General features: G+C 42.9%; 1 protein-coding gene across 1 annotated transcript; it reads left to right on the top strand.

The window, feature by feature from the left end:
• Nucleotides 1-30: 30 nt before the first annotated feature.
• CCDC62 (coiled-coil domain containing 62) lies at nucleotides 31-14,180 on the top strand. Its single transcript, XM_062504285.1, has 12 exons — nucleotides 31-66; nucleotides 350-542; nucleotides 1,132-1,298; nucleotides 1,574-1,675; nucleotides 2,018-2,189; nucleotides 2,275-2,376; nucleotides 3,340-3,428; nucleotides 4,223-4,323; nucleotides 4,923-5,666; nucleotides 8,718-8,904; nucleotides 9,502-9,630; nucleotides 13,387-14,180. The coding sequence occupies exons 1-12, from the start codon at nucleotides 31-33 to the stop codon at nucleotides 13,414-13,416; spliced, it is 2,052 nt and encodes a 683-aa protein (XP_062360269.1). The 3' UTR covers nucleotides 13,417-14,180.
• The last annotated feature ends 474 nt before the right edge of the window (nucleotides 14,181-14,654 follow it).

Below are 14,654 nucleotides of genomic sequence, written 5' to 3'. Positions count from 1 at the left end.
GCCTGGCAGAACTCTGGCCCCCAGTCCCCTATGAGTTCGTCACTGCTGCGTTCTGCTTCGCCCCAGGTAAAACGTGAGAGTGCTGTTAACAGTCAGCTCTGTTTTGGGTGGGAGGGTACTCGTTGTGCTGCTGAGAGTTTGAGTCATGGACCGCCGGTGGTACCACCTTGTTCTGCGAAGGGCTTCGGTCAAGGGCCACAGGTGGTACCACGAGCAAAAGGAACTTCTTGGAATGGCCTCTATTTGTAATATAAACACAGCTCAACTAAAAATAAACCCCTCGAGTTTATTATGAGAGAATTTGTCACTTCCTTGTGTTGAAATGCATTCCATGTCTCACCTTTTGTAGGCATTTAGCCCCGATCACCAGAACAGCATCATTAGGAGGCAGAGACAGGAACTCAAGCTTTTAATTGCAGAACTGAAAGATCGTGACAGGGAGCTCAATGACATGGTGGCAGTGCATGAGAGACACATTCAAGCTTGGGAAGATGATCGCCAAAAAATACTGAGTTTAGCAGAAAAATGCAGCTTATTAACTAGTAAGTGTTGTGATGTAAATAATGAGATCCTGGTCTTACAAATATGTTCAGGTGCTTCAGCCCCTCAATAACAGTTTTGCATCATCTAAGGAACCATTTCCTACCCTTCAGCCTTAAATTTTATTCTCTTTCTCTGAGATCTAAGCTTCCACACCATTGCTGAAGTGATATGATCTTGAAGGGGCTGTGATGATAACACAACTCTTTCCTGTCTGAATGTGCCAGTTGCTTCTGCAAATTCTTTAAAAAATAATCTGATTAAATAAATGTGGGGGAAGAGAAAAATTTGCAAACTGCTGGCAAGTTACAGAACCATGTGCCCTGAGGTTCTGCTGCACAGCTCTGAACAAGCACCCAGCAAAACACCTGGTGGCTCTGAGCAGTCTCAGTACAGAGCTCACCACACAGTTCCTGTTCCATCTGACCTGGGTAGGCAGGGAATCCTCCTTCAGAGTGTGCAACATAAACATCCAGGTCTGAATCGTGTGATTTTAAAACACTGGGTTAAATTATTTCTGAGATTTAAGAAATTGCATGGCAGCCTCTGAGCTGTTTTCTCAACATATAACTTTGTCTCCTTCCTTTTCAGGTGAGCTGAACGAGAAAAATGCAATTATAAAATCACTGACCAAAAAGTTAAAGTTATTAGAATCCCAGCATAATGATAGTAAGATCACACTTGAAAGCGCACAACAGAAGTTTAAAGAGCTCACTCAAAAAGTAACAGATTCATCTGTTCACTGCCAGGCTCTGGAGGTAGGGATTGAGTAATGGTCTGGTTTTGTAGTCCAGGCATTTACAGGATCCCTGTGATGAAATGTAACATTCCAAAACTGAGACCTGCAGGGTATTAAGACCCTTGATCACAAGCAAATGGGGGAACAGTTTTTACTCCAGTCCTCTTTTCTCCAGTTTGCTCAGGATCCCACGTTGCCATTCACAATGTTTAAATAACATTGTGGACATATTTAATGGGAAAAAATAACTTGGAATCACTGAAGTAATAGCTGACACTTATTTCTGTTCACTAGGAGAAAAATCAGAGTCTCCACTGCTCAGTTTTGGAACTGTCTGCTAAAACAGGCCAGCTGCAAGCGAGGGAACAGGAGCTTCTCACTATGCTTCAACTGAAGGTAACATCTGTAACATCTGTCAGCTCATGGGCACCAATTGTGGTCAAACTGCATTGCAGCTGTTGGTGACAGTGCCACAAGGCTCCTGGTCACTGCTGATCTCACTCATGCTTAATTTTTAGGCTTGTTTGAGAAGGGAAAAGTGGTCAGCAATAAACTGGTTTATTTTAATTAAAAAGCTTGTTTCCAGGATTTTATTTGGCAGGTATTTTTGGTTTTTTCCTCAAAAGCTCAGAAGGAAGTCTGTGGATCCCTTTAACCACTGCAGAAGAATGTACTGTTGTCTTGTCAAAACCCATCCATGATATAAAAAATAAGAATTCCTTGTGTTTCCTGTTTCAGGACAAAGCCTTAATTGAAACAACTGATCAGATTACTGAGGTTGCATCTAAATTTAAAACACTGGAGAGTGCATTGCGTGCAGCACAGTTGGAGGAATTCAGTCGCCCCAGAGAACAGCAAGACCTCAAGCTGACACTGAACGAGGTCTTGTTTCAAGTAAATAGGATGAAAGGTAAATGTTCCTGCTGGGCACCTAATTTAGTGTAGGCCAGCACGATTCCTTTCCACTCTGGGAAATGCTACATTTTGTTTTTCAGATGTCCTTTCTGAAAAGATGAAAGAAAGCAGCAAGCACCAGGAAGAAATCAGTCACCTGAAACACGAAAATGGCTGCTTGAGGAGTGAGCTGATACTAGCAGGTGAGGATGGGCAGTTGGCCTTTCATGCCTTGGTTTTCAGTGGCTCAGAGACTTCTGGGCAGCAATTTACTCATATCTGTGAATGAGGCAGCTTGTTACCTGCCTTCCTTGCCATTTAATAAAAGTATATCCCTTGTGTGCCATTCTTCTATGGAAGCAATATCTGGGGTTTCTGCAGGGACACTTTATAAAGTCTTGTGAAAGCACAAAGTTCACCAAAGTGATTACACGGGGAGGAGTGGCTCAGGGGATTCTCTCCTGAAAATGTTGAGACTTTCTCTTCTCTGTTGCTTTCTTTAGGTGATGGGTTTGGTTTAGACTGGTTTAATATGCAGGCCTTGGCAAACTGCACCTTGCTCTCCATTATATCTTTGGTTTTGGGTTGAAGAACATGTGGTCCTGCAGTAGATAGGAAAGGTCACTGCAATATTCTTGGGGACAGCCACAGAAACCTTGAAAGATTAGGTGGCCAAAGGTGTTCCTCTGCTGTGAGATGATTTCCTTGTCTGTCATTTTTAGTCTGCTATTACCATTGCCAGATGTTGATCCCATGTCTCATTATTTTAAAACCAATAGAATTGGGAATTGTTTTGCTGCACTTCCTCTACGTGCATGAATTAGAATTAATTAATTGAATTTCCTTTATGTTTTCCTCTTTTTTTCCCCTTTTCCCTTTTCTCTTTTCCTTTCTGAAAATGTTAAATAAATTAGTGAAGCACAGGGTTGCTGCTAGTGAAATGAAACCAGGTGCTGAGGAAAAGTCCAAGGAAAATACTTGATTTTTTTGTTTTCTTGTGGGTTGCTTTTTTTACTGAAGGAGAAACAGGTCCCATTGATCTTTAGAAAATGCTTTTGTTTTGTTTTAGTACTGCCTTCTACTGCTACAGACACAGCATTAGCAATGCACTTGCTTTGTGTCTATTCACCTGAAGTAATAAAAATTATTACTATCTTTTGAAGCAGTGGAGGAGGCACAGAGAAAGGATCAACTTTATCAGTTTACCAAGTCTAAGCAAGTGCGGATTGAAAAAGAATTGTCCAGTTTGCGACAGGTACAGCCCTGATTCTGTTTCTGCCCTGAGGTTAGAGGGGTATTTTCAGAAACACCAGACCTGTGTGGAACAGTGTATAAAAGTTAGATCTAGATATTATTGATTAGGAAAAAAAAAAAATACCTGTTTATGTCTTGCTGGGATCCCTGTAGAATGTTGATTTATTTCATTTGGGGTTAAGCTGAAAAGCCCCATGGTGCTTCCAGGTTTGGGAAGTCATGTGAAAGGGCAGCAGCATTGGGATTGCACACCTGCCCAAAGTAAACTTGGCAGACTAAGGGGCACAGTGTCCTGCCACATCTGTTTCTCACAACTTAGTGTGTTCACCTGCTCTCTGCTGAGGTTCTCAATGCATGTTCCATGTTTTTAATTGCAAATAATTGATGGATAGTTACCTTCTCCTTTAGCTTCACAAAGAATCCCCTGCAGTGGAAGCCAAATCCCATGATCATTAGCCATGTCCTGTAATTCTGTAGCTGTAAACGTAATAACAACATGTATTAAACATCAGGTAACAGTAATGATATTTTATTTATTGTTCAGTGTGGTTCCATCTTCGAAGAATATTCTAATCTTCTAGTGGAAATCCTGTTTATTGCTGCAAAATATTATTTTCCTAAATACATGCAGAGATGTCCACTTAGATTTGGAATTCTTTGTCAATAGTTTGACTACAGTCATTGGTTTATGAAAACATTTGGAGGATGTTTTATGAAGACAAGCACTATGGTAGTACCTGATGATGATGTTCCTGTACCCAGACATTCACTAATGCCCCTCACTGCCTCAAACAGGTCTGTGTAAAACAGCAGCGGGACTTACACTTCCTTCATGTCAACTTGGAAAGCTCTCAGGACTCCATGCAAAAGCATGAAAAGGCAGCAAGTGAAAGGAGGTAAAGACAGCTAATTTTTTTTTTTCTTAAATAGGTTTTCCTCAGAGAGAGACTTCACTGTTCAGCCCCAACTAGCATCCTAACAGAGGTGTGTGCTGGGTCAGGATGGCTTTGCTGGGCTCAACCACAAACATCCAGCGAAGCTGTCAAATACCTTGTGTTTTATTTGGTCAGGAGAGACCATGAACATCAGTCACAGACTAACTAAGTCTTGTAGCAGGCCAGACAGCTCATGGTTTTTTTAGAAAGTGAATTAGTGTGGTGGTAGGGGTGTTAATCTGGCTCCCTACTACTCTGGTTTAAAAAGCAAAGTTTATTTTAGGAAGTAAACTTAGAGAATTGGTGCACACCCTGGAGGTTCAGACAGAATCACTGTATTGTATAAAACATGAGGGAACTCTCAGACTGATTTTGAAAAGTAACAGCCAAATCTAGGCAGATTTTCTGTGGGATTTTGGCAGGATACAGCTGCCTGGTGTTGTGTGAGCTGCTGCAGAACCGTGGCAGCAGCAGCCTGTGTTCTGTAGAGCTTTAGGAGTGCACTTGGGGATGCTCTTTACCTGCAGTGTTTCTGACTTGTTTTTGTCGTGCCGTTGTAGCACAGGGGCCACATTCTCTGCCTCTGAAAGCCCCAGCGAGACAGACAAGGGTAGGACTGAGTGCAGCCACAGGATGTGCAAGGAGTGTGGAACTGCACCAGTTCCAGCAAGTAGGGTAAAACCCACCCCTGAGACGTGTGAAGTAGATAATAGACAGTTACTGAATGCTTCAGACTTGGAGGAAACTACCTCAGCGTTGTTAAACCAGTGTCAAAAAGTTGAGAAGGGCTTGGCTGTCCCTGCGGAAGAAGGAGAAAAGCAGGATGTTGCATCAAGCTTTGATGAGCTAGACAGTGAAAAATGTCGTGAGGCAAACAACACAAAGCCATTGAGAAACAGGGAAATTGGAGAGAGTGGAGTGAAAAGCAGAGACCGAAAATTCTTTGAGGTATCTTTGCCTTCATATGATCATTGGCTTAGCATCAGATCTCGTGTAGATTTGCAAAGCACTTTGATCCAGAACAACATCACATCTGACAAATCTGATAATGAAAACAAAACCTGGGAAGAGAGATCTGACATTGAGTCTGGCCAAAAAAGCAGAGAGTCTCCTGTAACTTGCAAGTCTGAATCTGATTCCAGTATTAATAACTTCATCATAAATAAAGAATGGTGCAAGCCACTGTCAGATCTGGAATGGCTGGAGATTTTCAAACCCAAAAAGAGAGATGGAAATACGTGCCATGGAAAAGATCACAGCTGTTTCGAGACTGCACAAGAGATGAAATGTACCTGCTCAAAAAGGTTATGAATTTGTTGCATTTAAGAAATAAGCATAAGCTAGATGTATGTAGAAACTTAGGTGTGTAAGCTCTTAGTATTATCTCAAGCTATGTTTAAAGCAACTGCTGTTTTAAATTTAGTCTATCAACCCAAAAAGTAACAAATTTAAAATAAAAATAGCTCTTGAAGTATCATGATTCTATTTTTATGCATTTATTTTTTCTCCTCTCTTATCCCCAAGAGCTGTGTGGGCAGGAGAAGCTGCAATACCATATAACTTAGCCAAATAAACTAATTGAGAACATAATTTTATTTTTTGAAATCCCAGGTGTTGCTTGTAACAAATATGTTCTGACCAGAGCTGGATTTGTACAGTGATGTTTCTGTGAGGCAAGAAACAGATCCAGGTTTTGTGTGATGCTTTAGTGACTTTGTGTTATTTCTGTTGAGAAATCAGACCTTGGCTGGGCAAGAATGTAGGACGCAGCTCTGAGCACAGGCTGCTGCCTCTGTCAGGGCAAGAAATGAGATGGCAAGATTTAAAGGACAGCAATCTGTCCGCTCTCCAGTTTGTGGGACTCTATCCTTCTGTTTGTGCTGTGGGAGGAAAAGGATATGTAGTTGGGGGTGAGCAGGATGAGGTTTCTAATGCTGAGAAGTGGCAGAAGAAGACTCAGGTGTCTCAGTGATGTTGGAATGTCTCCGAGATAAAAACCTGCTCTGCGTTTACAGAAGTGGCTTTGTGCCTGCATAAGCAAAGGTATTCAGAGCTGGGACTTGCTGTGGATTTGTTCTGTTGGCCCCTCTATCTCCTTTCAAAAATTGATTTACCAGCTGTATTTTAGAAGGATTTCTGAAGTTTCACAGCGATTTCATAGCTGCTTTTTAGCCAGAGGAGAGGAGCCTTCCAGCTGCTGGTTTGACAAGCACAGTGAATGAACAGCTGTTTAAACCTGCTCACAGTGTTTGCCAGCAAGCCTGCCCAGCATCCAAACAGATTAATCTTATGGAATGGAAAGATCTGATGTATGGATGCTTTCATTCTGTGTGGCTTTTGAACCAGAAATACTGTAGAAATTGTTGCTGCCTTGAGACAGACCTGTTGAGAAACAAGGTGAATGGGCAGCCACTGAAAAAGAATGCTGGCCTGGCACATTCCCATGTGTCTTAGCTGAGCCTCACACGCCGTGTGGGCTCTCTCTAGTTTCCACTGCCTATAAATCATTGAAAAGACTCCACTTCCCTTCTGTCTACCCTGACCTTTCTTATCAACTCCCCCAGCAGCACCAATGACACACTGCCATCCCTCCAAATCCCTTTTGAGGCTGAATCATGAAAGCTGCTTTCACTTTTTGTCTTGCCCTATTTGTCTTGTCCTTGAATTTTAAGGGAATTTTAAAGGAAAAGGAACAAATTGGACCTGGGCAGTGCATCTAGAACAGATCTCCTCCAGTTAGGGGGGGGCTGTGCTACCCATTTGGGATTTGCTGCTGAGCTCTCCAGTTTCCTTGATGCCCACATTTGGTCCTGGGGCCCTGCTAATTGGAGATGGATTGACTCAGTGCAAATCCCTGCCTGTCTGCTCTCCAGCCTCTGCTGACTCGGATTTGCCAGGCAATAAATCCTCACCCGAAAATGGGAGGAAGGCAGGAGCATTGCTTCTGTGGAGGGATTAATGGCAGAGACCAAACACAGCATTCCTCCTGGGACTTGAATCTGGATCCTCCAGTTTTCCACTGCTGCTTTCAGAGTGCTGATGATGTAGTTTGTGTTTAGGGAAGGGTGCTGGCACCTCCCTGTCAGCCCAGCAAATACTTTTGCCATGAGTTCCTGAATTCTGGAACAGCCAACAAGGAGGCTGTTAACAGTCAAATACCTTCCCCAATGGCAGAGGGGATTGTGAAATCCCAGAGTGCAGGAATAATTTCTGTGTTCTCTGACTTGGTGACTTCATTTATATTGGGCCAACGGTTGCTGCCTTTGGATTTTTATCTCCATTCTCATTATGCAGATGGAGCATCAGCAGATATTTGTTGAGTCTGCTCGGGCTGGAACTAAGCCACCCATTCCTGAGCCATTTCCATGCCTCAAAATCAAATCCTTCCTGTGTCCCCTTCCTTTCCAACCTGTGTGTTTTCCAGGACAGGTCCTGCTCATCTCATCTCCTCACATCCCTACTCCAGGCTGCTTGTTCCCTGACGTCTCCACAGAACCTGTCCTTGTCAGAAACACAGACATGAGCTTTTCTCTCTCAAAAGAGAGCCTGTTTTATCCCAGCGTTTTATGGGAGAAGTGAAATAGGACACAGCAGACACTCATGAGCTGGCAACCCTCATGGGGGCTTTTTCCTAGATTGAATGTCAGTTAAAAATACACTTATTTCTAACAGTCTTGCCAGGTATGGAATGCATTGTTACACCACAGTAAGTATCTAAAGAATATCTAATGAAATGTCATTGATTCAAAGATGGTATTTTCTTTAAAATACACATCCTTTTCTGTTTTTTGCCAATCCGGGCAGGGCTAGTACTCTGTTTCTGTTGTGTTCAGAAGCTGATGAATGTGGTTTGCTCCTGTATTTAAAAATAAATAGACCCAAGCTTCTTTGGGAAAACTCTCCTGTCATCTCTGAAGTGAGATGATGACTGTAAAACACTGTGAAATTCCCTTGAAAGGTACACCTACAAATATTAATTTGCCTAATGGTTGATTAGAACCTAAAAGGGATTTGGGTGTGAGAGGGGAGCAAGTAGCAGAGTATTGGGAAGAACAAAATATTGCCTTTTGTGTGCTCTTTGCAAGGTTAAATACACACTCAAGCACATGATCATGGAGCTGGTTGAGACTGGTTGAATGTCAAACCCTGGTCCTCAGAGGATGAAACTGATCTAGGGAAGCTGTTAAACATGGGAATGCTCTGAAGAACAGGATAATCTCCCAAGCTTCTTGGTTTCCTTGGCTCAGGGCCCACAGTTATTTATGTTGTGCCACAATTTTCCCTTGAAAGTTTAAAAAGATTGTGATGCTGTTTCTGCCAATGTCTTTTTTTTTTTTTTTTTTTTTTTTTAACAGTGAAGGAAACATGGATCTGAATTCCCTCCACTTGGCTTCTCTCTCAACGTCCACTCAGAAGAGCAACATTACTCAAAGTTCTGAGAAATTCTCTGGTGAAGATTCCCCTCTGGACATCAGTGACCTGGCAGTGACTAAGCCAACAAACAGATATTTCATGAACACAGTCAGTATCTTATTGCACAATGTCCTTGACTGATTTTAAGGGAAATTATGACTGATGGTAGGAATGGAAGTGTCTCCTGGCATGGAAGAACTGGGGGCACAAATGATGAGACAACAGCCTTATGGCAGAGGTGATAATGTATTTTTTTAAAAATAAATCCTTGTTGCTCAATATATCTTGGACAGCATAGGTATAAATGAGTTTTGAAAAAATTAATAAGGTTTTGGAATCAAAAGTTTCAGGAAAATGGTTGCTGTCTAATTGGTAATTCCACTAAATATCTGGGCACACGTGGATGCAGTTATCAGAAACTGTTGGATATGGTTTCTTTCCTGTTCTGCTTGGTCTTCCCTCTTTCTCATGTCTTTATTCTCCCCTTTATCTCTGAAGTACCTCTCTTGTGAGTGCTCCATGTACCTGCATGTGGAAGTCTGTTAAAAATGCCACTAGGAAAGAGCTCTGTGTTTATCAGAAACACCAGCAATTAGACAGAGTCTGTTACTTCACAGTGTTTTTAACAGAAACATTTCAAAATCAAAATTCTGATTCTTGGTGCATTATAATTCTTTAAAAAAAAAGATCCTTCCATGACTTTGGCTCCTTTTCTGTGTCCTGCAGGGCACCAGTTCCCTGTTCTGGAAGCTGGAGCGCTCGTTGGCCCAGTCCCGACAGATGCTGGCAGATCTGGAGCTCAGCCTCCTCCACACAAGCCCTTCCCCCATTCCCAGCACCAGCAACATGAATAAGGTACAGATTGCTCTCCCAGGATGAGGGTGAGGTGCTCAGGAATACTGATTGGGAACATCCTTTCCCTTATGCTTGGATTGCACTGCATTAGCAAAGCATGAGGAGGATATTGGTTATGAAGAGACGACTCCTGCATGCCTTAGTGCTTGAATTTTTTATAGGATTCAGTTTGGCTGCTCAAGGTCATGACAGGATTTGACTCCTGCATGTGTCTGAGCAGATGGAAAGCAGAAGTCTTTTTGGGGCAAGCTGTAGGAGGTCTAGAAAAAAGCCAACAGTGGTTTCTTTCTCACTTGAAGCCAATGAGATGATTTCTCGGGCTCAGCACACACTCACTGCTCTGCTGTCCCAGAGACTCACAGTCAGAACTGGTTTATTATATTCATGGAAAGGAGGGCAGTATAGGCAATAGCTGGTATATAGGATACTTTGGGTGTGAATTTCAACCAGAAGCTCAGCTTAGTAAATGCAGAGTTTTTGTGGGTTAGTAGTTTTAGCTCCTTCATTGCAGGGTCAGAGAATATATTCAGTGGTCAAAGAAAAGAACCTGTATGTAGTTGTCATGTCAGTTTATTTTATGAGCACAAGTGCTGATAAAGTTCCTGTTGAGTATTTGGGCAGTAGAAGTAATCAGAGAAAGGGTCACTTGTTTGGTGGACAAATATCCATAAGAATTTCTACCTTGTTTGACAAGGGCATTGTACCTTTTGTCCCTCGAAATGAGCACACTTGTGCTGGTGTATATCCCAAAGGGAGGGTTTAGGCTCCTGGTTTCAGAGCAGTGCTGAACCCTCATCTTCATCCTCACACGTATCACTCCCTCTAAAAAGTTGCACTCCTTTTAGCCTTAGATGAACTTGACCAGAACAACGTTGCTGTAAGGAGCAGACAAAGCCATTTTTATAACATTCAGAACCATAAACCCTTCGCTGTGCTGGGCCTGAGTGTAAAGGTTGTGTGCCAGCGTTTGCATAAACTGAAAGGATATTTTGTTCAGAAGTTCCTCTGTAGGATTCCATTCAGTGGCAAAGACAGCAGCAGTTTAGTCTTTTGCAAAGACTCCTGAGTAGGAGGATTCCTGAAAAGCTCCCTGCACACAGTGCTTGCTTGTGGCTCTTGCCCAGCCCCATCAGCTGTCTGGCTCCTGCTCACAGCTTGGCACATCACAGCTCAGCTACTCTGGCTACCCATGACTCTGCTTTAGAATCTGATGCTGCATTTTTGAGCTTGGAAATTGGCTTCTCCTTCAGCACGGGTGCTTTAGTGGATAGAAAATGAAGCAAACTCGTGTGTAGTGGCGGGAGCAGATCCTGAGCCACATCTGTGGAGCTTTGATCTGCTTTCAGAGCAGTTCTGGGCAAAACTCGTCAAGCATGTCTGAGTTAATCTATGCAGGCCAGCTAACCTCTGCTTAAAACCAGGCTCACCTGAGGCTGTTTTAAACTGAGCTTTGGAATGTAATAAATATGAGATTCAGACTTTAGAATTTAATCAGGGGGAATTGGTGCATGTTGGGTTCTGTACCCTGCTGGTGGGGAGGGGAGGAGAAGGGGAAATGAAGAAGTGTACCCCTGCTGCTCACCAGCTTGAACCTGGAAGCTCTGGAGATTTTATTCTCTGAGTCCTTTGATTTCCATGTAGTGTTTTTACATTACAATAGAAACAACAGAACTTGCAGGAACTCTTCATAGAAGCCAGTTATCTTCTGCAGAAGAAAAGAGATGCTATGCTTCCTTTTCTTCTCTGTGATGTTCCCTTGAGCATGAAGGTGTTTTCAGCTTGATCTTTTTTTTGTTTGCTTCCCTCTTTCTAAATGCACCTGCAATATTAATACACTCTATGGATTTTGGAGATGGGCCTGGCACAAGATTCTAAGTGTATTTCCAATAAAACTCTTGTGAGTACTGTAACAGCAAACAGATATTAAGTTAGCAAGTAGTTCCTTTAGTCAAATAATTAAACTTTTCTCAAGCATGTTCCTCATCCTTGGGGCAGTCAGATCTCACAACTTCATTCCCCAGTATCTGCACTCCCCTTATTGTAGTTAAAACCCTTCTGTGTGTTACAGATAACAGGATCAAGGATATGAACATTGTTGAATGAAAGATTGGGAAGTTTTTTCCAGTGCCAAGGCCAAGGGCTGTTTTAGGATACTGTTCCTGGTCTCAGAGCCCCAAAAGTAGAATGTATTGAATAGAGCTGTTTCAGAATATCCAAAGCAGCCTTGCCCACAGCAGGTTGTTTTTTTCTTTTTTGACTCAGGAAATTTCTCACTCTCTGATTATTTGTTCTCCTGTTGTGGATTGGATGCTTGCAGTAGGCACCACCTTGTCTGGTTCTGAGGACAAAAGAGTAACCAGATACGGTTAAAATCCTGAGCACCACATGAAACTGAATAAAAACCAGCAACAATGAGAAGAAAAACTGGCAAAAAAAAAGAAGAAATCTTCCAGTGCTGACACAACCCACGCTCGTGCCTGCAAAGGGAGGTTATCCCACAGCCAGCTGGGCTGTGACACGGTGTGACACCAGCTTTCTCACACAGATCAGCCTCGATCCAGTGGGCAGCTGTTGCTCAATTCTCTCTTAGATATTCCAGCTGCAGTCCCTGAGCTGTTTGTGCCCTGTGGAGCCAAACCCGCTGTTCCCTGGGGAAGTCAGGCTGGTTTGCACCACCCTCGTGCTCTGCTGGTGCTGCATGCATTAGGCCTGGAGACACTGAGTCTTCTCTCAGAGCCCAGAGTGCAGCTGATGGGGCACTTGGAGGAGATGGGTGCTGAGTAGCTGGAATGCCAAACCTTCCTCTGCTGTAATGTTCCTGTGCACAGAGAGAGCTTTTACTAAAAAGAGCCTTGAGGTAAAAGCAGCTGGTGGTTTTATAGGTTCAGGCCAGCACTGTGACTTGCATCCTGAAACCACTGATGGTACAAAGCTTCAGGAGCAAATCCCCAAAAGTGCTGAGCCCCGTGCTGAGGCAGCAGAGTGGGGAGAGCACGCTGAGCCTACAGAAATAATCACATCTGCCTCGAGTGAGAAAGAGCCAGTGGAACAAACACACCACAATCCACTGTAGATCCATGAGAAAAATGAGTGGCTTTCCAAGTCACTGGTTAATACACAATTCTCACTTTCTTTTCGTGTTAAAAGGCACTGAATCACTGTGATCAGTTAGATCTGAAGCAGAGCAGATCCAGAAAGAACTAAGCATTTGTGTAGTTTCATATACAGAAGTGATTGAATTGATTTTGGTTGTGTTTGTTTGGTTTTAAATTGCTTTGAAACTCATTTAAGGGCAGGTGCTCTGACAAACATTAGGGCAATTTCCTCCCTAGCTGCCAGTGATTTAGCCATTCTCATCAGTCAGTTTTGCCTCTAGAGAGAGGTTGGGTGGGGGGCAGTTGAAAAACTCAGGAGGAAAGCAGTGAGTACAAGGCTATATTCAGTTTTGGAGACAGCAGCATGTGCCACTGCTCATAAATGGTGACTCAGTGGTTGGCCTGGGGCACAAAGATCACTCCTTTCCTCCAAGCCAACTGGAAAGATTTTATTTCCCAACACCCCGGTGGTGGCCCCGGGACTGTTGCCTTTCTGTTAAGTACTTTGTTTACCTTCACCTCTTTATATTTTTACTCTGTGTTCTTACTCTGTTTGCACTGTGAAAATGTGTGTAAGTAAATTCACAGAAGTTTGGTTGCTTCAGATATTCCAGAGGAAACATTCCTGTTTTTTAATAAAACTCTTTTCCATTTTCTGCAGAGGAAGAAGTTGTTTCCATCACAGAGGTAATTTTGAGGACCGAAGATCATCGACCCGGCAGCTACAATGGAAAGTTACCTCATTTTTTTCTGTGGTCCTCTTGAGTGTTTGAAAGACTCACAAGTGGCAAGAAGATGTGACTCTGCAGGAATGTATTTTATCTTGAAATAAACCACAGAATTACGCCAAGATTAACAAAGCTATTTTTATAGCTGAGAGCTCAGGTTAAACACTAGCTTGTTTTTTAAGGATCTGAAGTGTGTAATTGTTACAACATAGGGACTATTTTTCTTTTTATTTTTTTTTTTATGGTGGCTCTGAAATATTTATAGAGTATGACACAGCCGAGCATTCTCCTTTTTTTTTAGCATATTGTTTTTGTTCTGGATTTCTTGCCTTGTAGAGAGAGATGAATAATGTTTATAGGAAGTTCCCAATTAGTGTTCTAAGCAGGAACTGCCTCCGATGTTGCTGAAATGGGAGAGCTGTCACCCACAAGAGGAGCAGAACAACTTTCCACACTCAGGAGCTGGTTCTTCCAACAAAAGTTTATGGGATCAGGTGTGTATGGTTTGCACTGTAGAGGTAGCCAAATATGATGTGAACTTTTCTTAGCATTTAAACTGGATTTATCTTTGCTGACTGGGCAAGATGCCCTGTTGCCACAATTTGAACTTATTTTTTAACTAAGAGATCAAATAAGTTAATAAAGTGATACTTTGCTGTGTCTCTCTTGCCCATTTAACACATTTAGCACTTGATTTCTGACACTTCTCAGCACAGACAGGAGTGGACTGCCCAGTCCTGTGTAGGTTGGGAGCACTTGGGGATACCAGTGCCCCTCCCACAGCCCTGTGCCAGCGTTTTTCCTCCTCGGGGGCAGCCGAGGGTGGGAGTTTCTGCTCCATCCACTGCCACCAACTATTGCAGAGGAATGCAACGCTCAGTGGAGTCCCCTCGTTAACTCTCTCATTTCGTTTTCTGCTTTCTCTTTAATTACTCCAGTGACAGCCTTTCCTGTAGGTATTAATGGCCCCAGAACTAGGTGGCCAATTCTGATGAGAGCTGCCATTCTCCAGAATCTTTCCCTGCCTGCTCGCCAGCATTACCCACAGAGGGAAGATTCAGCTGCTCCAGCTCTTTCCAAGTTTCCACAAGCCTTTACAATGCATTTACTCTTCTACCTGCACAGAACCTTCTCAGGCTCCATCCTCACAAACTTCTGCTCTGGGTATGACAAGAATTCCCCCTAAAAAGCCAATGGTAAC

Source organism: Cinclus cinclus, chromosome 17 (assembly GCF_963662255.1).
Source record: "Cinclus cinclus chromosome 17, bCinCin1.1, whole genome shotgun sequence".
Taxonomy (NCBI): Eukaryota; Metazoa; Chordata; class Aves; order Passeriformes; family Cinclidae; genus Cinclus; species Cinclus cinclus.
The sequence above is the reverse complement of the archived record's forward strand: the minus strand, read 5'-3'. Positions and strand labels throughout refer to the sequence as shown.